This window comes from Lutra lutra, chromosome 7 (assembly GCF_902655055.1).
Source record: "Lutra lutra chromosome 7, mLutLut1.2, whole genome shotgun sequence".
NCBI classification, from domain to species: domain Eukaryota; kingdom Metazoa; phylum Chordata; class Mammalia; order Carnivora; family Mustelidae; genus Lutra; species Lutra lutra.
In genome coordinates, this window is record NC_062284.1 from 127206188 (window position 1) to 127233299 (window position 27112).

A 27112-nucleotide genomic window follows, 5' to 3' on the forward strand; every position below is an offset into this window, starting at 1 on the left:
AATTGTTTTCCACAAGTTCTTCATGACACAAACCTCCTCATAAATTACACCATAATCACTACTGCACTGTAATTTGCATATGAGTTCAGAGCATATTCAGCTGATATATGACTACCTCATCACTGGAGACATATACTTTATTTTTTTAAATGTAAATCCTTGGGGGAGAAATATGGTGTGTTGGCTTCTGGGTTGCTGGCTTTCTCCCCCTACTATTCAGCTACTGTGCCTACATCTCTTTCAGGGGACCGTCAGTCTTTGCAATTACGTTGGTTGTCATTTGCATTGCCCCTAACCACCATCATAACCCTTATGTATAATTTTTAGTTTTCCCCAGTCCAGATGTCATTCACTGAACTCTTATTACTTGTTACCAACAGGTTTTCTGTGGAATTGTGCAGTTCTGGGAGAAAGAATGTTCTGTATCTTTTGCCCTTCATTTGTTTGTAGTCTTATCCTCTAGGTACCTGTGCACTACATGACATTGTGCATTAATGAAGAATCCTAATGTGATTCTTCATTTTTTTTTAAAGATTTTATTTATTTATTTGACAGAGAGAGATCACAAGTAGATGGAGAGGCAGGCAGAGAGAGAGAGAGAGGGAAGCAGGCTCCCTGCTGAGCAGAGAGCCCGATGCGGGCCTCGATCCCGGGACCCTGAGATCATGACCTGAGCTGAAGGCAGCGGCTTAACCCACTGAGCCACCCAGGCGCCCTGATTCTTCATTTTTAAGGAAAAAAAAAAAAAAAAGAAACCTCATTGCTTTCCTCCGTGATCTGAAACGTAAAGGGTAGATGTGAGACTTCTTTGATTTTAATTTTGTGCAGTTGACTGGAAGCATTTGTAGGGATTTCAAGCAAAACCCTACTTCGCCTCTCGGGCTGCATTTTCCAGCGTGAAATCTGTTGGAACAAACCAACGGAGCCCCATTTCCCTATCTTTTCATCTTCCCTTCCCCATTCCCACCCCAACAAACACATGCACACATCCCTTTCCCAATTCGGGACAAGTGCAATCTCAGACTTCTCTGAACAAGGTCAAACAGTGACACAAGCATTGTCAGAGTAGAAGGGATGGTGAGCGCCTCATAAGAAGACTGCAAACCCAAAATGCCACCTGCCAGTGTTGCTGAGGAACCCTACAGAAGAACAGCGGGCTGTCTGAAGTCTGATCATGACAGTGGTAGTGAATAAAAGAACAGATCAGAAAAGTGGAGCACATATTTTGATTCCCTTCTTAAATCCTGCTTCTGATTCTATCAGGTATTTGCCACACCCTGAGTAAAAAGCAGGTAACACGAGTGTTACTGGGTATTCCCCCTAGGCTAGGAAATGATACATCCCTTTCAACTGGCTTTTTTTTTTTTTTTTAAAGATTTTATTTATTTATTTGACAGAGAGAAATCACAAGTAGGCAGAGAGGCAGGCAGAGAGAGAGGAGGAAGCAGGCTCCCTGCTGAGCAGAAAGCCCGACGCGGGGCTTGAACCCAGGACCTGGGATCATGACCTGAGCCGAAGGCAGCGGCTTAACCCACTGAGCCACCCAGGCGCCCCTCAACTGGCTTTTTTGATAAGTCAAAGTGTTGGGCAGTTGTGGGGTTGGGGAGTGGTGGGGGCGGGGAGGGTTATTGATGACTTTGTTGGTTTTTTTTTTTTTTTTTTATATTCAGTTAGCGAGCATGTAGTACATCATAAGTTTTTGTTGTAGTGTTCAACAATTCATCAGTTGCCTATAACACCCAATGCTCATCCCAATACTTGCCCTCCTTAATACCCATCTGGTCACCCCCATCTCCCAGTCACCCCATCTCCCCACCCTCCTACCTTCTGTAACCCTCAGTTTGTTTCCCCGAGTCCAGAGTCTTGCATGGTTTATCTCCCTCTCCGATTTCTTCCCATTCAGTTTTGTTATTAACAACTTTCTAGACAAAATCTTGATGCCTTGCTGCGGTTTTCGTTTCAGTATTTCTGTGCTGGTATTTTGGATCCTGGAGTAGCTTATTTGAAAAGGACACTTAAACAGCTAGTGAAATGAATGAACAAGGACAGAGTATAGGAATCCAGTGTCGGGTAAAGCAAACTCTGGTTGGTTGGGAAACCACTGCATGCTGTTCACATGCCACTTGTTCTGAAGTTTGTCTTGAGAGTAATTTTATTTCATTTAAAATAGACAACGTACAGTTTTACATATAGATCATTGACTCATTTGCTATATTCAAAGTCAACTGAGGCTATATTTTAAAACTTTTTTGGTGTTGCAACATTAAGGTTGTTTGCAGTTTTTAGCTCTTTGTTTTAATTTATTTTAAATCACTATGTGAAACACTCATTTTTTTGTGATGACTAATAAAGGACATTTCCTTCTCTTTCATTTTAATATCTTGAATTTTGGAAAAGGATATATTTGGAATTATTTTGAGCTCTTTTAGTTATTAAAAGATGGCGGACAGTGTGTTAAATGTGACAGATTGTCATGTGGAAATTCATAGAGAAAAAAATGCACATATTTGTATTTTGTTTTATGTCATTTATATAGAAGTAGCAAGTAAAGTGTGAATATTGATTAAGCAGTGTTAACATTGACCAGAAAAATGCCACACAGTGGTATCTCTGGATGAAGCTGAGGGGATTTTTCTTTCAGAAGAGAGGCCTTTTGCTTTTGAAACAGTAGTAGAAGGAGTCCCCATTGTGGGTCTTTGTTTTTGAAAATTATTGGTCCATCATGATCTTTCAGTTCCAGAGAAGCTTTCAGAATTATTCTATACTCCTAAAGATCATTAGACTTAGAAGAGTGAGAAACTTTTGTTATATTCTTATACCAGTATTGTGCATTTTCATATGTCAATGGATATATGTAAAGCATTCCTGGAAAATGCTGCATTATTGTGCTAAAGTCACTAGGCCAGTTCAACTACACTTAACCAGAGGCAAAACTCTGATTATTTAGAACTATAAGGCCTCTAATTCATCTCTTAGATGGGATGATGAATCAATATGTTTTATTGATTGGCGTGGCTAAATCAAACTGCTAATAATCAGGGATTCAGATGCCAGTGATCCATATAGCACTCGTTTCCTACCTTAGCCTACAAATATTTGCCAGTCTCCAGTGATGCTAATGAATTTGCTTCAGATCAGTCATAAATTCCAATGTACAACCAGGTAGAAAAGGCATATATACAGCTCAAAGCAGATTGCTAACGTGATCATAAAAAGTTATAACACATCTTTTTATAGTAACATACGCTGTAGACCTCTTCCAAAATATACCTCTCCCTTCTTGCTCTGCCAAGCCCAGAATGAATTACAGTGTGTTGTCTAGCAGCATTATTGACACTCAGAAATTGTATGTAATGCTCACATTATGAAGAGTAGATAGCACTTTACATTGGAACTCAATGGCTATGCAGTGACTACATGGATAATTTTTAGAGTAAACTTTAAATAATTTTTGCCATTTTAGGTGTGTCTTAGATTATTCCCCTCTTTAGATAGAATGAAAGACTAGCCACACACAAAAAACAAACAAACAAAAAAAATGGTTCCCCCCCGAAGAACTTTCTTCTTCAAAACATTGAAGACATTTTTCCTTCGATTCTTGTTTTAACCTTCCGCTCCCAATTATTTCTTTCTTTGTTATTGGTGTCATTTATCCAGAAATACTTCATATAGGAGAAATCAGTAGATTCAGCTTAATAAAATAATTTATTTGTATAATGCTCTTACATCTTATATCAAGTGTTTTTGTTGGGGGTAAAAGGATGTGAAGACCTCTGAGAGTCTACAGTTCTCCTAAAAGTGTATGCAGAATTATGTGTATGTTGTGGGATAATGTACATTTTCCTGGGGAGAAGATCAAGTTTCATCAGACTCTCAAAGTCCCTGACTACAAAATAAGAATGACTGATGTATAAAATGAAAATTGGAGATTAAACAACAAAACACTGTGCACTTCTGGTTAGAGTAGGAGAGGTGAAAAAGAACAGAATTTAATGTGCTGTACTTAGATGTTCATTCTAGGACATATACTGACGTTTGTTTTGTGGGCTGTATCAATGCCACAGTATTGGCTTAAGTTACCTCTGTTCTAATAAGAAGAACCAGAAAGGAAGTGTGGATGTATTTTGTTTGAGAAAAAATATTTGCAGTAGCCTAATTCTTTTATATACAGAATTGTAATCTTATCTGCCAAAAAAGAAGTCAGCCATTTCCATTTTCAAAACATTTCTTAACTTTTAAAAGCAAGTCAGTAAGTCCATAAAGACTAGGAGTAGTTTCTTTTTATTGATAGCCTACAATTAAGACCAAACAACTGTACAGTTTAGACAGACCTCACTAATTGGCAGTGATGGCTGGTATTCGATTAGCTGCTGTTGATTGGCAAATGGAATTATTGAAATTCAGGTTAATGAACTGAATTGTCTATTGCCCTAATTTTCTCATTTTGGTAACATATTACATTTTTCGTAGAAAACTCAGTACCAATTTGGAATGAAGTAGGTTATAGATGAAGAGACATAAGTAGGGGCGTCTGGGTGGCTCAGTGGGTTAAGCCTCTGCCTTTGGCTCAGGTCATGATCTCAGGGTCCTGGGATCGAGCCCTGCATCAGGCTCTCTGCTCAGCGGGGAGCCTGCTTCCTCCTCTCTCTCTCTCCGCCTACCTCTCTGCCTACTTGCGATCTCTCTCTCTGCGTCAAATAAATAAATAAAATCTTAAAAAAAAAAAAAAAGGAAAGACGTAAGTAAATTGCACTGAAGTTAATCATTTCTTCATCTTTATATTTTAACAAAATGGAATTTTCTTGGACCGTTTGTGTTCATAGTCTTGAAGACTGGGCACATGTCTTGGTCAGCTTGAACCGCTACAACAACTTAGCACAGACTGGGGGACTTAAACAACAAACATTTCTCACAGTTGTGGAGGAGGAGGAGTCCAAGATTGAGGGGCTGGCAGATTCGGTCCTTGGCGAGGGCTTTCTTCCTGGCTTGTGGATGACCATCTTTTCTCATTATTGCCTTCCATGGCAGAGAATAGAAAGAGAAGCATTCTATCTCTTCTTATAAGGACACTGATCCCATCATGAGGACTCTGTCCTCATGACCTAACTACCTCCCAAATGTCCCATCTCTAAATGCCATTGCATTGGGGATTAGGGTTTCAATCCATGAATTTTATGAGAATAAGAACACACAGTCCATGACAGTGTGTATTTCTCTTAAAAATCTTGTAACAAATATTCAAGTAAAATGAAGACACTAATACATAAATTATATCAGTTTATCTTTGCCAAACACAGAGATCTGAATTAAGACAGACAAAATTTAAATTCTACTATTTTGACCTCTTATGAAAACTCTGATTTCCAACTAGCTTTATGCATGCTTTTAAAACTAGTTGTATGTTTGCCTTTAAAATGTGCTAATCCTAAATAATATGAGCCCATAAATACATGGTATATGGAAAACTTAAGGCCCAAATAGTGGCTGTAAATATTTTGAACCTTCCAAGATGGTTCATATAAATGTGATACTGCCCAAAGGCTGTTTCTGTCTCCGTAAGATATCTAATGAGGTTCTTCTGTTCAATCTGCAAAGGATGATAAAGCATTGCTGAATGGTTTTGTCCCAGATGGACTGTGAATAAGATGCCTGGTAATAACAGATCAAAGCCCCCTTGAGGCATTATTATATGCATTTATTATGAAGCATTCAAAAGTGACAGTACACAAGTCACCAACCAAACGGCAGTTATTTCATGAAAATTATGGGGGCGAGGGTGAAGTTCTCTCAAGTATGCCAACAAAATGCAATTAAACAGATTATATTGCTAAGAACAGTCTGCTTTGGGCTGATTTTGCATAATATATTCATTTCACTTGTACCCACATAGCCAAATGTTTAAAGGGTAGGAATGTTCAACTCTTTGTGGAAGTCCTCAAAGGAAAGGCCTGTATGTGTTAGGTAAGACTGGGAGTGTGGCTGTGAGCACCAAGTTCTTGCAGCTTCTAAGTGTCCTGCGTCCACTTCGGTCCCTGTAGGACTACTGAGAGATCTGAGCTGAGTGGCTCTCTGTACCACTTCCCCCTTACGTCTTGGGCAAAATTAATTTGATGAAACAAAAAGGAAATCCAGATGTCACATACCTTCCATTGCTTCCAATGAGAGAAAAGAAGGAAGAGTGGCCTTGATCTTCCCCCAAAAGATGGCTTTCTATTTCGTCAAATCTTCAGACTCTCCTCTCTCAAATTCAGCCTCTTTTCATGGATAAAGATTTCCTCTACGTAGCTGTCAGCTCTGAAAAAAGTTGAGAATATAGTTGTTGCTTTGAGAACGCAACCATTTACCTAATCATTTAGCTTTGTAACAGTAGTTATCAATGACACTTTTTATTAAAACCTAGATTTTCCGGGGCACCTGGGTGGCTCAGTCATTAAGGATCTGCCTTTTTGGCTCAGGTCATGAGCCTGGAGTCCTGCAATGGACCCTGCCTTGGGCTCCCTGCTCTGCAGGAAGCCTGCTTTTCCCTCTCCTACTCCCCCTGCCCGTGTTCCCTTTCTCACTGTGTCTCTCTGTCAAATAAATAAATAAAATCTTGAAAAAAAAAAAAAAAACAGATTTTTCTGTAGAACCTTCAAAGATACTGTGGGTAGAGAGGGCCCATCTGAATTCAAGATTGGCTGCATGTGACATCTTTCTTGTTTATATTTCCTGCCTTGTTTCAGTTAACAAATTACTTCTTAGTCTTAATTGATGAAGTTATTCTTATGTCTGAACTTTACTTTCCAAGTCACACTTTGTACTGTGTACCTAACCGAGTGCTGGTATTGTGCCAAAGTCCTTTTTTATATTACTACTATCATCTAGTTGTTCATATATTCAAATGTATGTATGTAATATTTATAAGTCCTTACGTAGATAAATCATTTTACCAATGCAAAAGTGGTAATGTTTATTCCACTTAGTCACTGTATATGAGTGTCTGATATCTGTCGTTAAACCGAACACGACTGAGATGAGAAGTACAGTGATTCTTTCCTGACTCTGTCTGTTGTAGAAATCATCCTGAGTAGGAGTTTTCATTTTTTGAGATTTTCAAAACATTGTTACTAATAGAGAATAAGTAGAAAATCTGAAAAATAAGTAAATTGAAATGATTTTTAATAGCTTTGTTTTTATAATTCTGCATTATGCTTTATTTGCAGGACCGTGTAAATGCATTAGAAATGGTAAGTTGAGGCGTTTTCTTTCTCCTTCTGTCAGAGTTACTGCTGTGTCCTGAGGTGGATTTCAGAGCACTCCCCAAAAGAAGTCGAGAAAAGCTTTCTAAAACTACATCTAGAATTCAAAGGGGAGGATAAGCTAAACTATACCTGGAAAGTATGTGGATACAGATTTTTTAAAGTGAAAAAAGAGAAAAAACAAAAATGTGCCTATTTCACTAGTCACTGCTCTCTTAAGACTGAGGATACCAAGATGTACTAATCCATGGAAAGCATAATTAGCTTAAGTATAATCAGTATCCTATATGCTTGTATCTTTATTGCGCAATCACTAAAAGGACTGGTTGATCAGAAGCTGAGATTGGGAAACTGTTTATACTTGGAAGTACAGATATTCAACCTTAATATTTTTGTACATGGTTTTCACGAATACCCAAATAATGTTAAAAGCTGGTCAGCCTTTTTCTCAATAATCTTGCTTGTAGGAATCTAGCATTAGGGAATGAATTTTTTAAGGTGAGTGAATGTAAAGACTACGTGTTTACAATATTTTATTGTAAAATGATTTATTTTAAATAATTTTAGGGAGAAAGGGGGGGCAACTTCTTGTTTGACAATATAGTACTGAATGGTTGGATAAAGGTGTGGACTTTTCCGCCCAGCATACCACTGTTGTTACGGAAAAGGGTTATAATAGAAAACAAACTGAAAAGACAAATAAAATCAAGTGCACTTCAGTGATAACGGGTAATGATAGACGTATGAATAAAGAATAGAAGAGACTGAGAAAAACTCATAAAAATGACTTGTTAGATGAGAGGACTGTGATTTCATTCCTTTCTCTATTTTTTCAAATTTTTAAAACATTATATTCCTTTTATAAATAAACCTTTTTGGAGTAAGAACCATGTGAATTGGAAGAATGGTAAAATAATTTATGATACCACCTTACAACAAAAGATTATTTAGTCATAAAAAGTCATATTTTTCAAAAGTAAATATTGCTATGCTGTTATACAGGGGGAGGGGGAGTAGAATACACAGACATATGGAGAGTATAATTCAAATATTGAATATTTTGTGTTAAAAAAGACTTTCAGAAAACAAGCACACAAAATATTAAGAGTGGCTTGAGTCTAGTGGTGATTTTATTTTTTCTTTATATGTTTTTAATGAACAGGAAAAGAATAAGAAACCGTTAAACAATGTGGCAAATAAAGAATAAAACATTTATTTTGTGAGTGTGAGAAATGGAAAGATGCTAATGGAGCTCATTTTAGTCCTATGTAAGCAAGTGATTTTGACTGACAGTGTCCAGACCCTCGTAGGTAAATAATCTATTCCTTAGATTTAACTGGGCCATTTGGAAATTACACTGACCTTCTCAGTTTCAGTATGATGACATTGTAGGTGAATAAAATGTTTAGTGTTCTCCCACATATATTTTACTTACCCTTAGGAAGTGTCTTGCCAACAGGATTTGGCTTGTGAATTAAATGCTCTTTTTAAGAGTATGAACAAAAACAGAAATTTTGAGTCTGAGGACTTAGGTTCAACATACAAAATGCCACTTACACAACATTCAGCAAGTCACTTGTTTCTTGATTCCTTCATCTGTAAAAATATAATAATAATAGTAATTAAACTTCGTCAGGTTTTTGTAAGAATTAAGAGACAGAATATATGTGAAAATATTTAGGGCCAGACAAATGTTAGGTTATCATTATATGATTGCTTATTATTTCTTACTTAATCATTTTAATTATGCCAATATGCCATACAAAACTGAAAATTATACAAACAACCAAAAACCTATAACTCTTATTAGCATTTGTTAGTCTTTTGTGTTTATATAATCTCTTTACTAAAAGTACTATGGAGTATGATCTTAAGTAATGCCTTATTCTAAGGGTTCCTTTAGGAATAAAGGTAAAAATAAAAAGTCATCATGAGAAAAATAAAATTGATTAAATGGATGAGGTTTTTTACAGTGGCGGTTTTCTCAAGATGGTTTTAATTTGAAATAATTATAATAAGTAAAACCATAAAAATGAAAATGCTTAGTAATAATGTTAATGCTCAAATATTATGAAGTTCTTTGACTTCATATGGCATTATAAGCAGCAGATTTAATACACTTGGTAGACTGTTCAACTGGTAAAGTGTTTTATAGTTCATAAAATCAAATATGCTGAAAGTAATCTCAGGATCATTTATTATTCTCTCACTAACTCAGCACTTAAACTGTAGGAAGTGGTGTGGTCTACATTTGGTTGGGTTGGTATTAACGTAGAAAGTGTTGAATATAGGGTATATGTTATGGTGATACAAGTCTACAAAAGTTTGAAATTTCATTGTTTCATTAGGAGATTTGAAAGGTTCAGTAGTTACAATACATGAAAATAAGATGGTCTTTTCATCATAATGAGCATGTTGATATGGCTTGTCACTAGTGATGCAAATGCTTGGGTGATTATCATGTGTCCATGTATGCCCCTCTTCCTCAACGTTTCTCTCTTCTTCACTAGCAGGTGAGCTTCTTGGATTAGAAATTACATTTTAATTTCGGATGTAAATGCATCCCAGAGCCTGTCAAAAATTCCTGCTATATATTGGACAATTCGTAAACATTTGTAAAAGGAAAGAATGAAGGTCGAATTGTCTGTATATGACCCTCACATAGACTGTTTTTATGAATATAGGTATACACAGAACCGGTTCAGTAGTTGAAGGGAAAAAATTCCCCAGAAGCACATCAATTTATTTTTTTTCCCTGGCCTTTCTGATTTAGTATTGCACTTTACTTGATGTTTCACGAAAGCAGTTACGATTTTCATTTAAGTTTAATGTGAAATTTTTAGGAAGGAACCAACTTTCTGCCAAAATATGGCATGTTGATTCTCCAAATAAATCTAAGTGATTATCTGAAAAAAAATCTAGATTGATAGCCCCAGTTGATGGGCCATGGATGAGACATAGCAGTAGATACTTATTGGCTACTATATAAGGCACTGTGTTGACACTGAAGAGGAAGAGGAAAAACTGATTAGTTTTCTCAAGGAACCTGTACTTTAATTGAGGAGAAAAGCTACTTCCATGTAAATAAATTAATGATGTAAGATAAAAACACTGCCTACACCACATGAATGAAACACAATGCGTTTTATAGGAGCTCTTATAAAGAAAAAAAACTGTAAAATAAGACATCATCATGGTCTAGGTTCTAGGACAACCATGGATCTTGTAATTTGGGGGACATGATGGAGGAGATTAGATTCATCTCTGAAATGCGAAGCATCAATAGTGTCAGACGGAAAGAGCCAGAGAAGGCATCCCATGTTGGGGCTATGATCGAACTTTGAAGATAATAAGGAGCAAAAAGTGGTTGTTAAAAGAATATTTTTCCAAAAAAGTGAAATCATGACTCTTACACAAATATGAAATGAAGTCATGACAATGAGTTTATTTAACTCATTAATGAGAGAATTAGTAAGATGTTAAAGTTGACTTAAAGGAGCAAAGAAACATAGGTAGGCACTAGAGCACCAAAGTGAATTTAAAATAGATGTAAAACTGGCTTCTTCCCAGGTGATGGTGGAAGGAAATCAATTGAACCTCCCTCAGACAACATTTATTTGCATGTCTATGAACAAGAATAATTTGCATTAGTATCAGTTACCTACAACTCAGAGGGTTAAAGTGGTAGCACTGCCTTAGAGCCAACAGGGAGTCTCAAATGATTTTTTGGTTTTGGTTTGTCTTTAAGACTTTTATTTATTTATTTGACTGAGGGAAAGATCACAAGTAGGCAGAGAGGCAGGCAGAAAGAGAGGGGGGAAGCAGGCTCCCCGCTGAGGAGAGAGCCCTATTCGGGACTCCATCCCAGGACCCCGAGACCACAACCTGAGCCAAAGGCAGAAGCCTAACCCACTGAGCCACCCAGGAACCCCCCATTAATGGTTTTTAATCAGGGCTTTTGCTGGTAAATGTGGTGTGTAGGAATCCAAATGCTGTAGTTCCGTGCAGGGATAGAGTAAAATGGTGAAAGACTGCATGGAGGAATGGGGAAGTGCATGTTGGAAATAATCCAACTTTAGAAACGTGGTTGAAAAATTAGGGTTGGGCACTTGGTACCAAAAAGGCAGGGGTAAATGGATGCCCTTGTTTAAAGATGGGAACTAGTGAACTTAGGAAGTGGGAGGTCAAGGGTAAAGCAGAGATAGAGACAGAACAATAAGAGTTATTTGAGGAAGTTTAAAAGGAACGTAAGACAGCTCAGCTTGGAGGGGCGCCTGGGCGGCTCAGTGGGTTAAGCCGCTGCCTTCGGCTCGGGTCATGATCTCAGGGTACTGGGATCGAGTCCTGCATCGGGCTCTCTGCTCAGCGGGGAGCCTGCTTCCCTCTCTCTCTGCCTGCCTCTCCGTCTACTTGTGATCTCTCTCTGTCTACTTGTGATCTCTCTCTGTCAAATAAATTTAAAAAAAAAAAAAAAAAAAGACAGCTTAGCTTGGAGATCTGTCAACTCTCAAATCTATCTTTAGTTTCATTTCCATTAATACCATGATATTTGCATACCTTCATATTAGAGTTAGGCCTGACTTCAGTTGACAAAGAAATCCAAAAGTAATAGTGGGTTAAGCAAGATAGAAATTAATTTCTCTCTTGTGTAACAATCCAAATATATGGTGTCTATGGCAGATACAGTGTCAGAAACCCAGGCTACTTCTGTCTTTTTGCTCCACTGTCCTCAAAATACTGCTTCCCGTTCCTGATCCAAGATGCCTGTACCACCTCCAGCCCTTATATTTGCATTGTAACAAGAAGGGAGAGCACTTAAATTTCCTTTAGTAGAAACTAGAATTTGCACATATTATTTCTGTCCATTTCCATGGGCCAGAATTCAGTGACATGATTATAACTCTGGGATTCAAAAAGAGAACCAGATAAGCCATAGACTTTTGGAAGTTTCAAAGTAAACGTCTAAACAACTCAAGTTTAGAAAATAAATTATAGTAGAAATTATGAAATAAATAGAATTGAATAACAGCAACACTGTGTTATAAAATGTGAATGATACAGCAAAAATGGTGTTTATGGGAAACTTACTGGCTTACATGCTTATATTAGAAAAGAAAGATAAAAAATAATGAACTTATCACACAACGTAAGAAATTAAAAGCATGGTATAAACACGTTAAGAACAAAAGAAAGGAAAAAATAGAGAAAAGAGTATAATGAATAGAAAACAAGCATGCAGGGCCAATAAAGTAAAGCTGGTTGTTTAAAAAGAATAAAAATCAATATCCAGCATGGCTGATGAAGAAAAAAAGAAGATACAAATGAATCACAGAAGAATGAAAAAGTAGATAGAACTATAGCTATTTGAGAATTTAACCACATACAAGGGTATTGTGAATGATTTTGTAATTATACATTTGCAAATTAGGAGAAATAGCTAAATTCCTAGAAAAATATAATTTTCCAGAACTAAGAAGAAATAACATACTATAAGGAAATTTTTTAAAATCACAAAAAGTTTCATCAACGATTTTTAGTCAAGTACAGTTTTCTCCAGAAAGGGCCACCAAGCCCAAATAAATTTTATAGATAACTTCTACCAAATGTTATGGGAACAGATGATTTTAATTTTATAAAAACTCTTACAGAAACTAGAAGAGGAGGGAACATGCCAAACTCATTATGAGTTGGCATAACCTTCGAGACAAAACCAGGCATAGAAAGTATAAATAAGGGAAATTAAGGGACTTTTCATGCATTAACATGGATGCAAAAATATTATACACAAAATATTAGCAAAATAAATCCAGGAATGTATTAAAAGGATAATTCATCATGAACAAGCTGCGTTTATTCCAGGAATTCAGAGTTGGTTTAATATTAGAAAATCAATCAATGTAATTTACCATGTGACAGATTAAGGAGAAATAAACTTAATAAGTTCATCTCAGTAGACGAATAAGAAGCATTTATTCCCATGATATCATTATCATCATCAAAAACCTTTTAACAAACTAAGAATAGAAGGGAATTGACTTACTAAGTCATGTGAAAAAACCCAATAGCAAACATTACCTTAGCGTTTTGAAAGTCCTCCTTTGAGACCAGGAACAAGGAAAGGATGCCCCATTCCACAGCTTCTGTTAGATACTGTGCATGCAGTCCTGGCCAGAGCAGTGAAACTAATGTTACTTTCTAAATAGTGTTACTGTCTATATAGAAAGCCCTAGGAATTCACAGTTAAATTAAGAAAAAGAGATTAGTAAGTTTAGTCTACAAAAGCCAGTTTGCAAAAGTCCATTTTCCTTCTAACTCCAGCAACAAGTACAGAGAAAATGTAAAGTATACCAGTACAAAAGTAACAAAAAAATACAAAATACATGGGCGTTGGGGGGATCTAACAAACAGCAATAAAAATACAAGTTCGTCATAGAGAGGACCCTCAAGAATAGTCAAGATACTTCTGAAGATGAACAAGTTGGGGCTGGTTTTCCTACTATGTATCAAACCTTATTAAAGCTTATTAAAGCTGTGAAAATTAAGATAGTGTAGTCTTGGGACAAGAATGTAAAAATAGGCCAATGTAATCAAATAGACTACCCCAAAACAGAAATACTTTGCATGGAAACTTGATGTCTCTGATACAGCTAGCATCACCTATTTGAGGGAATAAGGAGGGACTTTTCAATAGGCAGTATTTAAAAACAAAAAAATAAAATTGAACCCCTATCAGATGCAAAAATGGATGAAAGCCTCAAGGTGAATGGCAAACCATAAAACTTGAAAACAAAATGTAGTTAAATATCCTTACGATCTTAGGATTTTGAAGGATTTCTGGGAGAAAAAAGACACTGAAAACAGATCCAAAAGGATGCAAGTGATGTGACCACTTTAAAGTTGAGAGCTTCTGTAAGTCAAAATACAACATAAAAAGGGTATAAAGAAAAGCACACCTAGGCTATATTGGTGGCAAAATATATAGCTATGTAGCGCTTTGTATCCACATCAGTTTGTATCCAGATCTTATTGCCAACAATCAATTAGAAAAAGATAACCCAAATTCCCCTCCTCCAAAAGAAAGAAAGAAAGAGGGTAAAAGACATGAGCAAGCACTTAAGTTGAAAAAGAAATATGTGCACATATTCACGTTCATTAGTAAACAGGGAAATGCTAATTAAAACCATGAAGAATTTTCATTTTCTTCAAAATTCTTCATATTTTATGTACTTTTTTGTACCTGTGACATGTTCTTCCAAAAAACAGAAGGAATGGGAACATGGTAGCAGAACTTCTTCCCCCCCCCCCCAATTTTATGATGAAATGATTAATGCTATCCCTGAGGGTAATGTTCAAAGATAGCTGGTGAGTTAGAGTCTTCAGACTGGAGTAGTACACCCCCTAGGAGTATGCAAAGATTTTGCAAAGGTCTTCAGACTCAAATAGCTTTAAGAGAACTGATCTTTATATCCTCAGCTTCTACAGGCACTTCCAGCAGAGTCCTTGAAGTGTCTTTGAGTGATGAGGCCATCTTTCTTTTCCTGTTCAACCTCCTCCCACTTTATGAGAGAGAGGCCTACCTTCCACCCATCCTGGATTACATCATGGCAGATTCCTCCAGACACTTCAAGTTGCCAAACGAGGGGCACTTTCTGATTTTGATGCTTTCATATCCTCTTTAATCAAGTCACTAATGTAAGCCTCCTTGTCCCTGTTAGTCATACATATATGTTAGATAAGACAAAGAGTTTTATTAGCTAGATGAGGTATTCAGAAGGGGGTGTTCTGAAATCAACATATATTGTGGATTGATGATGGGGGGAGAGGATGACAATTTTATTTGATGACCTCACCTCTTTTTACCACCCTACTATGATCAGAGAACGTATAGCTCCAGAAAACAAAACTGAGTCTTGGAAAGAAATCATCGAAAGTGTCTTATTTCATCCAGGTGACAAACTTTGGCCTGGCTCCATGCCTTATTTATTTATCTGTTTTAGGATTATAATTCAAAAGGCCATTGTCACGGGGCACATGAAGTCAGACTTATTTTTTCCTGCCAGAAAGTAAGCCTGATTTAGCTGATTGGTTTGACAATAAGGACTAGCTTTGCCAATCTGCAGGTCTAAGGTTTTAGTGAAAATTTATTTAATGCTAATATAAAATAAAAGTATTAAAATTTATACTAGATAGAATGGTATTAACATTAATAAGATTTTAACTTTTCTCAATACTTTTTGCATATGTAGAACTTACTGAAATGCCTCTAAGTGAAGGAAGAACTGTTGTAGTCATTTGACAAGTCTTGGTAAATAAAACCTCTTTCATATACCTTCCAAAACAGAAAGTGAGTGCTTTAATAACTTTGTTACAGTCCTTTGGCAAGTCAAGTGGTTTCTAATTTTTTGCTTTCAACAAAATTGAAAGAAGACCTAATCGAGCTGATAGATCATTAAAATTAATTTTTGATGACAGATCACTATGTAATCTTTGCCATAAAACTAGGAAGGCATTCAAGAAACTGAGTGACATTGTTATAACCAAACTACTTTCATTGTCATGTACTTTTTTATGTGAACAAGATTTCTCAGTGATTAAATCTATAGAAACAAAAAAAAAATAGAACTAGAAATGAAATGGAACACTGTCTCACTCAAACAAAAGCGAGTACTTACCCATGGATGCACGAGCTAATTAAGTACAGGAGACGAGAGAGCAGTATCCATCCCATTAAGGGATGTATTTTTAGAAGTTTTGGGTCTTTATACAGTTTACATTTAATAATTTTTCTCAAAAAATTTAGTAGACCTGGGGCACCTGGGTGGCTCAGTGGGTTAAGCCTCTGCCTTCGGCTCAGGTCATGATCTCAGGGTCCTGGGATCGAGCCCCGCATCTGGCTCTCTGCACGGTGGGGAGCCTGCTTTCCCCTCTCTCTCTGCCTGTCTACTTCTCTGCCTACTTGTGATCTCTCACTCTGTCAGATAAATAAAATCTAAACCCCCCCCAAAAAAAACCAAAAATCAGTTTTTCTCTCTGCATATATACATTTTTCTTACAGAGAAGATGAAGTATGATAAGATAACCAATAAAAAGACTTCCAAGAATAAATATTTTTTTAATATTAGGATAAAAGTGTGTTGGGGAAATTAGATGGTAAATAAATTCAAAGGACAAGGGAACAATATAAAATTTCTGTCTTTTAAGGAGGATCTTATTTAGTTATTTTGTCAGTGGACAAATGGTAGTAACAAATGACTGAAGTACTTAAAGTTTGCTGGGTAAGTTTATATGAGTAATACAAGAGTTTTATCTGAAAATGTCAGTATTTGCAACATTCCAGAAATTTCATCCTTTGCAACTACCTAAATCTATGACGAAAATGTTTAAAAAACTTAAAATGCGTGTGGGGAGGGTGAAAGGGAAGGGAGATATATAGTTTAAAAAATTATCTTAAGGGAATATCCACCCCAAATTTTGAAAATCATTGACTTGGAACAAATGTATAATCATATAGCTGTAATTCATCAATATTTAATCATCTTCTCAAATCCAAGTGACCTAAAACAATCTAGTCTCCCTTGTTTTCAATGTGTACTCAAAGAGATAGTATAACATATAGGATAAGTCCTAACCTGTAACAATATGGAGAAATATATACATAAATGTACATATATTGAGAAAAATTACAAAACACTGAAATTCTTAGAAATATGGCTTTTATTTAAAAAAAAAAAAAAGTTCTTGGAGCCTTTGGCATACCTCTAAAGGTTTCATTCAGCTAATATTAGTGGTAACAGATTTGAACTGTGCCCACCAGTAGATCTTCAAGATCTCAGTGTCCAAGAGTACAGGAGAATGCCAGTGAGTCTCTGTGGAAATTACCAAGTAACACTATATACTCTTCTCTCACGTGTCTGCCATTACAGTAGACAATTGCTGTTGGAGTTTTTATTTTTAATTCTCTCCTTCCCACCCTGGAGCCAGCACTAGTCATGCTTCATCTTACTACACGTGTGATCCACTCTTTAGACGCATAAGTTGTTGAGGAAGGATCATTACTCCTTGTTAGAGCAGCAGATTCTGCTTTACGGCACTTAGGAGTATATGGTGCCAATAGAGTTAACGTAGTCACTGAAGTGTCCTGGTTAAGCTCAGGAAATAACTGACTTGAGAATGTAAATCTGGCCAAATAACTGTTAATTATTTGCAGTGGTTCTTCTGAGTATTTGTAAGAATCTTAAAACTAAGGAAAACTTGCCTTTATCTCTTTATAAAACCAGAACTTGCTGTTTCAAAACCAAAGATCAAGCTAGGTTCATTTTTGGTTTTGCCAAGGCTATGAGCCTCTCATTGAAGTTGCCTGAAAGGTTCAGTCAAATTGGCTTGACACCAAATAAAACGCAGTGTGCTCTGTACAGTTTTGACCCAGAATCAGGTGAATCTCAGCAGTTTTGGCTGAGCTACATTGTAAAATTTTGGATTTGTTCGAACTTGACACTTCCTGGGAACCCATTCAAACTGAAACCGGAAAAAGTTTTTGCACAAACCCTGTCCTAGCCCGTTCTGCCAAGTTTCCCACTGCTCTAATGTTAGTCTACCTTCTGTATATTCGCATTGAGGGCAAACGGAAATATCCTCATGAATCTCTCATGAGGGATCTTGGTGGAAACAATCTAGACATTCTCCTTTCGCCACCTTGTCCCAAAATACAGAGCCTGTTTTCTGCATTCGTCAGTATTAAAGTATGTATGTTTTCCAATAATGGGGTCTTCTTCAAAGGGTTAAAGTTCTAAAACATGACTGTATTTAAGGTCAAGTGAGGAAAATGCTACTCAGGCAAATAGGCTGTGTGTTCAGAGTTGCTTCCTTATGGCAGAAGGTGATGACCAATTTAAAAATGTAAGACTTCCTTCAGCCTGCAAAAAATGGTTTGTTACAGCCTGTCAAATTTCTCATAAACACGGTCACATAGGGAAAGTGTCACCGAGAAATTACATAATGAATACAGCTTCACTGGCAGATGAATTTAATATTATCGAATTGCTCAGTGTTTGGAGGTCAGACTGACAGCTTCATATTTGATGCTGATAAGTAGTCACACCGCCCGCCTAACTGCTTTGCTAGACTGTGTTTCACAGCCCTGCTCTAAATGCTGTCAATAAGAGGGCATTCTCTCCCTAAGAAGCTCTTGCTTTATATTGTGAAGATCATATGAGAGTATATTCCAAAACACAATGGAAGGGTCTTTCTGAAAAATATAATACATAGAAGAAATGCTTTCTGTTTAAACTCAGAGAACATATATGGGTGAAATCTCAGAGTAATAGTGTATGAAGTCTTTTTTAACTACAACTTTTAACTTTTTTAACTTTAACTTAACTATAAAACAAAATGTTGGTATTGTACCCTTAATAATATGGTTGGTGGGAGTCGTAGGTATTACATTTTTGAAGTGGCCTTTAAATAGAAAGCTGTTTGGGAGATTTTCATTTTGTGCATCTAGTTTTAACCAATTACAAGTTTCAGCTGAAAATTATTACATGCCTAGTTTAGATGATGATGATAAGGTAAAAATAGTATCTGGTTCAGAGTCAGAAAAGCTAGGTTCTGATCATATCACTCTTCTTGGCCAGGCACACAATCCTGGACAAGTTGTTTAAGCTCTCTAAATTTCAGTTTTCTTATTTTTTTTTAATGATTGGGCTGGGCTAGGTGATATCTGAAAGGTCCCCTTCCTATATGCTCTGGTCTAGTCTAGAAGGAATTAAAAATCCTGGTCTTCAGAATTTCTGACTTACCAATAGTTGCCTTCAAACAGTGTACTTAATTTAATCATATAATATTCTATAATAGGTACTTGTTGAATCTCTACCATTGTTACATCCCTCGGGGTATAGCAGATTAGGTCCCTGCTGCCATGAGTCGCATATTTTAAATAACATAGCAACTGGAAGGGATCTTAGAGATCCTTTTCAAAACCCTTCACCCTACAGATGAGAAGTGTGGAGGCCAAAGGAGTTAATGCATTGCCACATATGGCAAAACTAGAGCTAGAATTCAAGTGTTCTGATTAGTGACACAATGTTCTTTCCATTCCACATACTCCTCTTGTGACTGGTAAGACCAATGAAGACATGAGTAAGGAACACTTGACAAGGGTCTGGTGAATGTGCGAAGTGAAGAGGAAGGAAATCCACAGCCAGATCCTATATTTACCTTGAGCAGGGCCAGAAGTGGACTTATAAATAGGACACTGACATTCATGGACCATAGCAAGGGTTGTCAGAATATGCCCTTAACATATTGGTCAATGAAGTTTTATAAAGCAACTTTGAACTAATTTTCTGCTTTTTGACTTTTGTAGGAAAAAGTTGGTGTATTATTAGTTCTGTCTTGAACTTGCTCAGTGATACTAAATGCCTCCGTTGATCTGATTTACTTTAGGCATCTGCATACCAACTCTAATTCTACTTACGCAAGTGTTTATAAAGTTTGTTTAGGACTTTTAATAAACTTTGATCTCAGATGAAAGGCTGGAGAGAGCATAAATTATCACTATTAGCACTATTAATATAAATATCCAAAGTGGTCTTATGTTAATTATTGAACATTAGTGAATGATTTCAACCTATCATTGCCCCCAATTACATTATATTTGAACATCAAACACTAAAAGGCCAAAGTATCAAAATAGCCCTTCCCTCATTATTCTCTTTAGGCTCTGTTCCTAATTATTTTTCATAGCTGGTGTTTCATAAATGGTTTTCTGGAGCTTTTTCAGTGTTTTTCACTATCATCTCCCTCCCTACCTATCCATAATAAAGGCCAGTGAAACATATCCTTGACTTTCTGTTTCATTGTCATCAGACTTTCACCAGATTCTCTACAGCACATTAAGTAGAGACTCAGGGACAAAAGATCTAGAGTCTCTGAAGGACTCCATTTACGTTTTTTTCAGAGAACTTCCTGTCTTCATCATTTGCATTTCTCTATCATTTCTAACTCAGAACTTGTTTTGCTCTCTAATACCTCAAAGCTCCTCATTAGACATCCATTTAGTCTTGGAGAAGAGTGTATTTGTTTGCAGTTGAGTGAGAGGGAAAGACAAAAGCTAAGTGACCTCCAAATTTCTCATTAGGATTTGGTGGACTGAGAGATCTAGTTGTGAACCCTGCTTCTTTGACAATGGCAACTCCCTGAACTTCTCTGAGCTTAATTTTTCTGTTTTCTACAAAATGAGCACAGCGCTTATCCTGCTTGTCTCATAGTTTTGCGGAGAAGAGCAAATGAGATAATGGATTTTTCTGATTTTTTTTTAAATTTTTAAAAATACTCCTCCCTTAGGTGTGCGTTACCTTTACCAGTCAAAGAAGCAGTATATGGATTAGAAAGGTTGAGCTCTTTAATCAGGACATTTGAATTTTGATCTGAGTTTCACCGTACAGGTTATGTGTCTAGACACTGTGTTATATGAAGTTTACCTCCAAAATTTAATTCGCTTGTTTCAAATGTTGGCTCTGAGACATACAGATTTACGGATCTACTAATAATCCTAATAACTTTAGTTCAGCCCCCAGATTTGGTTGACCTGCGGTAAGACCCTCTTTTTAAAAGCCCCCCCGACCAGATGATTCTAATGTGCACTTATGATTGAGAATCACTGATTTTGGCCATCGTCAGCATCCCCTTTAAGAATATACCTGATAGGACAAACCATAAGTGACTCTTAATCTCACAAAACAAACTGAGGGTTGATGGAGGGAGGGGGCTTGGGAGAGAGGGGGTGGGGTTATGGACACTGGGGAGGGTATGTGCTATGGTGAATGCTGTGAAGTGTGTAAACCTGGCGATTCACAGACCTGTACCCCTGGGGATAAAAATATATGTTTATAAAAAATAAAAAATAAAAAAATAAAAGAATATGCTTGATGGTACATTGTCTAGGGCTCAGTGCTACTCTGCCTTCATGTCTATTGGATTTAGTCCTATTCATTTCCACTGAATTAATTTCATGCTTTTTTGACTGTTAGTATTATGTATTCTGTCTCTAGTATTTCTTCTTTCTAATCTACCAAAACAGTTACAAGATTCTTTCTCAGACACTGTCTTACTTAATTTTTCAAGCATCTTACTAAAATTTATATTTGTCAGACCTAACTTCAAGGGCAAATTTATCTATTCGTGAATTTGCCAAATGACTTACTCTCTGATTTTAACAAATTTTAACAAACCAGGCAGTTTACAAAAAAAATACTTTTGGAAACTGTACAAACAGTTACAAAACAAGTAAGTTGTTTTGTACATCAGTATGTTGGGGAAAATGGCTGTTTAATCAAGTTGCTTTTGGCATAGTGACTAAGGTTATATCGGTTACCTGCCTTCCTCATTTCTTCTTCTTTCTCCTCATAATACCTTTTTGTCAGCCCCTTGGTAGCATTATACTCATTACCTTTGAGCCACTTCTCCATTCAACATCTGCTCCATGTGCCGAACTGAGTGGAAAGCAAGCCTTCTCAACAAAGTAGCGCTATACACGTGCTTCATGAATTGTCAGACTTCCTATCAGTACCCCCCTCCCCATCTCCAGAGCAGTTTAGGAAGACTAAAGGAAGAGAAATTTGGCACTAAATGGATAAAGGGTATTCTGAGAGGTGATGATAAAAAGTAGAGAGCTTTAAAATGGTGATTTAACCTTCAGTCTTGTCTTTCCATTCCTTTTGGTAAGGATTGATTTTTTTTGTCATTGTTTTTACTGTTACTCTTTTTAAAATATCTTCCAAAGAATAAAGAGAAATTTTCCTCACTTTTAACAGAGAAAAAAACTGATTCTGTCCTGCAGATACCACATGGGTCTGTTGTACCATGTTGTAAATCTAAGATACATAATGGATCTTGGTGAGCTTCTTTTCTTGAAATGTTTTCCTGTTTCAGCATCCTAGGAATTATTTTATTGTTATTCATCAGTTATTCTCAACTATGCTAGGAAAAACTAAAATAGTATGAAAGTGGAGGAATAATGGAATCATACAGGATTTGCAATAAGTAGAACTAAATCCTTACTATTATATAATGTTTCAGTTTTCTTACTGTGTTGTCCAAAGTCTTTCAAGAAATGAAAAGATTTTACCCTACCTACACTTTACCATGTTATCCTGACACACTTTGATGGATACTGTAAGAGGACACAAGACAAAAGACTTTATTACTCATGGCACAGCAGGCCCCATGACCTACATATATGTTTGCATCTTTCCGTTGCTTCTCAGGTCCCATAGGGGCAATGGGCATGGGTCTAGGTGGTTGTTGCACATGGAGTGAATTTGTGTTATAGCTGAGGAACCCTGAGGTTATGCCACCCCAGTCTTATAAAGAGAGCTACAAGAAATCTCATGCAACCTTTGTACCAGAGGGAGACACTATCTCTGTTTGCTATACAAACATCCTTGTAAAGCTATTCTAGGAATACAGCTACCCAAGACACGTAGCAGCGTCATGGAGAAGTACCTCCTAAGTGTTCTATTACTTTTCAAGAAGAAGCTTTGTAGTGTTTTTCATTATTATTATTACTTTTATTGAATGGAGGTTGAGAATTCAGAATTTCTCATTTTCTCGCATAATGACAAAGAGAAGGAAACTGACAGAGGAAGACATTTCACCGTTATTAGATGAATCAGAAGATGAATATAAAGAGACAGACAGTAGCACTCTAGAAACTAATGAAGATGGTGAAATTGATTATATAAGCAAAAAGTCAGATTATGAGTCTTCAAATGATAATATACTAGATGAATTTTGCAAACTGAAGAATTGATAAGTGAACAATATATTTCTAAGGGCAAAAAGGAAATAGGGTAGTCTCATCTAGTTCGTTATTCAACAAGAAGGGCTTTATTATGCAGTATTTTGCAGTAAGAACCTGAACCACCCCATTTTGCTGAAAGAATATATTCAGTATTCTTTCAACTTATGTTTGTTCACCAAAATTTACTTTATATGGTTCATAAGTGGGCAAATGTTGAAAACAAGTTATATAAAGATGTGATTAGAAGGAGAAGATGATACAAAAAAGAAAACTTTTGATGGACTTACCATACTAATTGATGCTTAAAAATCTAAAAAATGAAAAATTTACAATTACATAGTGAAAAGATAGTTTCATCAATTTAAGACAGTTAAGAGCTATTGTATTTTTGGAAGTATTGTGTTTTGAAGATGCAAATGCAAGAATAATGAGCCAGAAGTAATGGTAAACTTAGACTCATTAGAAATATATTTGAAATATGAAATCAATACTTATAAGATGGGTATTTTCCAGGCTTATGAATGATAGTTCATCAGAAGTCAGTTGCATTCATACCTTAAAACTAGAAAATACAGGGCACCTGGGTGGCTCAGTGGGTTAAGCCGCTGCCTTCGGCTCAGGTCATGATCTCAGGGTCCTGGGATCGAGGTCCGCGTCGGGCTCTCTGCTCAGCGGGGAGCCTGCTTCCCTTCCCCTCTCTCTGCCTGCCTCTCTGTCTACTTGTGATCTCTCTCTCTGTCAAATAAATAAATAAATAAAATCTTTAAAAAAAAAATAAAAAAAATAAAAAAAAACTAGAAAATACATAATATACTTAAATTCTTACTAAAATTTCTAATAAAGTTTTCTTTACTGTCATTCTCTAAATTATTTATCATATAACCAAAAGATTTTTTTTTAAACTTCACCCATTGGACCAGAGTAAATGGCAATGATTAAGTTTTCTAATACACTAAAGATTAAGCAGAAGTACATTGTTGTACTCCAGGATCTGGGAGTAAAGTGCCATTTTGTATTCCCTTATTTTTGTTTGTTTGTTTGTTTGTTTTTGTTACAAATTAATCTTCTGTGGTTCCCACAGTGTGCAAATTGCAGCTGAATTTAAATGATATTACAGTAAATTTGATCCACTTGATTCATTATCAATAGGTATCCTGTTTGCATCTCCAGAAAGTTCCTTTAAATCAGTGGATTCCCTCTAAGTTTGAGAGAGAGAGAGAACATATTTATATTTAAAGTAGTGTTCCGCATGATTTTGTGATAAGTATCGTGGCTGCACCTTTTTAGAAATATAGAACAAAGGTCTCCCTTTGGCCTCCAACCAAAGTAATGGCAGTATAAAGCAATATAAAGTACTTCAGATTTGGTCTTTCTGACTGGTACCTCTCAAGGGTATCCTGTCCTAGTATATCCCATGAAAGTATAGATAGAGCAAGAATCCTCAAAGAAAAAGTTGAGTACTTTTCTCACATAATATGGTTTATTGTTGCAACTTTACTATTTCTTTTAGAGTATATCCCAGAACTCCTGGCACACCCATTTTCACACAAGAGCATATGAGATCATTCCCAAATTGAATATAAATTATCTTTTACATTAGCGTATTTTAAAAATATCATTGCATGTGTATAGTTACCGGATGGCTGAGAAGCAACTGTAGTACCAACTTCAATAAGTATTTATCGAGTAGCTGTTATGTATTAACACCATAGATCCAAAGAATACCAAGGTTTCACCACTATACTTAAAATTTCCCAGTTTAATGGTGAAAAAAGTCAGTTAATGAAACATTAAGTGCAATCAACATACATATTTCTCTCTATTGCCCTTATAACTTACTTTCATTCAGGAACCAAAAGAATATGATTGACCTCAATCTGGGCAGCTTTAGCAGAATGAAGTCTGATGTAGTGATGTTTGTTGTATAGTTTGATCTGCACATAGGAAGTGCTTAATAACTCTTGTTGCATAAAGGGAAGACTGACTGATGTTTCACCTAGTTTCTGTATAGTAAATGCTGCGAATTCCTGTGTAATTCCCAGAGTCTTGCATGTCCTCTAGAGTTTTCATAATATCCTTTAAATGTCCAAAGTCATGTGGTTTTGGCCACTTCTGATTTTTAGTTTTTTAAAATGTATCCAGTAGAAGCTGCAGAACTTGTTCCTTTTAGTTGAGTATATTAAAATGAAGTGCGGGGAGGGAGTCTAAGTTCAAAATTTCAAATTGTTTTGGCAGGACCAACTCCTTTTCATACTAACCACGAGGCCACAAAGCTTCATTGTTGTCCAGTTAAATGAATGCATGGCTTTCATTTGGAAAAAGGAAAAAAAAAAACTTTCTAGCAATTTAAGTTTCAGGAAAACAATTGGTTATGGCAAATGTCAGATGAATTTGCTCACCAAATCATATCGTCAGCTGATTTATGCCCACTGGCTTTCGTAATCCATCTTTCTCAGCCAATCGCAGAAAATTTAGAAACGGACTGGCTTTAGTTAAAAATATATACTTTTGTTCACATATAGTCCATCAGTGCCCTTTTACCCTCTGTTTACCATTTAAGACATAGCTTAACAGAGCATCTCAATTACTTAAAGCTCACCTTCAACATTAGTTATTTAGGTAAGCTATCTGCCAAAATGTATTGCTCTAATGTCATTATTGCTACTTTCAACTAAGTATGGCCTGCCAGTTGGGATTCCTTAAGAGATAGTTCAGTTGAATTTTCAATGGTTTTAAAATATTCTAGATAGTCTCTGCTTCTGTCTGCTTTGGCAGCAGTCGGCCAGGGGAATGCTTTGTACAAGATCCAAAAGAGTGTTTCTAAGTGTTCAAAAAAGGATTAATTATGAAAGCAAACTTTAAAAGTATAGGCAGGGTTGATCTCCGTTATTTTTGAATTAAGTCTCAAAGCCACCATGATAAAAATAAAATACCTTGCCTGATTTCTATTTAGATCTGATCTGCCTGTTACCAGAAACTCATCCATATAGGGGATTAACTGTTCACATGCTCTTTCAAAATCCAAGTGCTGTGTGTGGAGTAATGGAAAATGATTAATTTGTTTTGTCATTCTCTTTGAGAACACAAGACATCTCTTAAAAAGAAAATAACCCTTTATTTTGAGAACAGAGAAGATTAATTATATTCGCCTCACCAAGGTGCTTTTAAGTAAATTAGCCTGGACCCTACCTCAACCAGAACAATTATCATTCCTTATCAGTGTTCCATGTCAGGATCCTCTGTTCCATGTTAAATACAGAAGAGACAACCGTGATTGCCTGCATTAGCATGTCTGGAGGCCTTGGGACGAGGGCTTTGCAATATTCAGGGAAATGATTAGCATTTCTCTGTATCTGTGTCAGTGTCCCCGTCACGGCCTGTGTGGCTAAGCCCCTGCCAGTTCATCCACAGGAAGAGGGTGCTCTCCACATCACAGGTTTCCTGCTTCAGCTTCTTAGGTCCACAAGAGGATCTTATTCCTCATCATTCTGTCTCTAACTCTTGTCTTTACCTTTTAACTCAACTTTAAAGTCCCTCATTTTTTTCTGGTTCTGTTTTTTGTTGTTATTTCTTTACTTTTGAGTCTGTTTGGAAACATTCTCTATGCCTCAAAAACAGTTGCTTTTTAAATTCTACCTTTAAAAATAATCTGTAGTGTATTCTCATTCCACGACATTTCTGAGTTCTGATTGTGCCTTTATTGATCTTTGTGTTGAGGCTTTTTTTTTCTTCCCCTAAAACTAAGATCTATTGTGTGTGATGCTAAGTACATAGTACTAGAAATATAGGGAAAAATATAGTCCTGCTTTTAAGGCATTTGCTGTCTACTTAAAGAGACAAGCACACAGTTAGGAAGTATTAGACATAGGACATGAGACATGTGTGCACAGGAACCACTGAGAATGGACACCTAACCCAGACTTTAGGGGAGCTTTTCACAGAATAGACTAGGATCTCCACTGTAACAATAGCTAGTGCTTACTGAGTGCTTACTAGTGTCCCTCCCTGCTCTAAGTACTTTACATCCGCCAAGATATTTGGTCCTTACAATACTTCTACACTATGAGTATTACTA

General features: G+C 36.4%; 1 protein-coding gene across 10 annotated transcripts in view; it reads left to right on the forward strand.

The window, feature by feature from the left end:
- Window positions 1-27112, forward strand: part of CEP128 (centrosomal protein 128) — a 404915-nt gene that overhangs the window by 344028 nt on the left and 33775 nt on the right. For all 10 annotated transcript variants that reach the window (XR_007128480.1, XM_047735544.1, XM_047735551.1 and 7 more), the window contains one exon: window positions 7203-7226. Coding sequence is in view for 9 of the 10 variants with exons in the window: in XM_047735544.1 (XP_047591500.1) it covers window positions 7203-7226 (24 nt within the window). In the remaining variant the exon portion in view is untranslated. The remainder of the gene's footprint in view (window positions 1-7202; window positions 7227-27112) is intronic.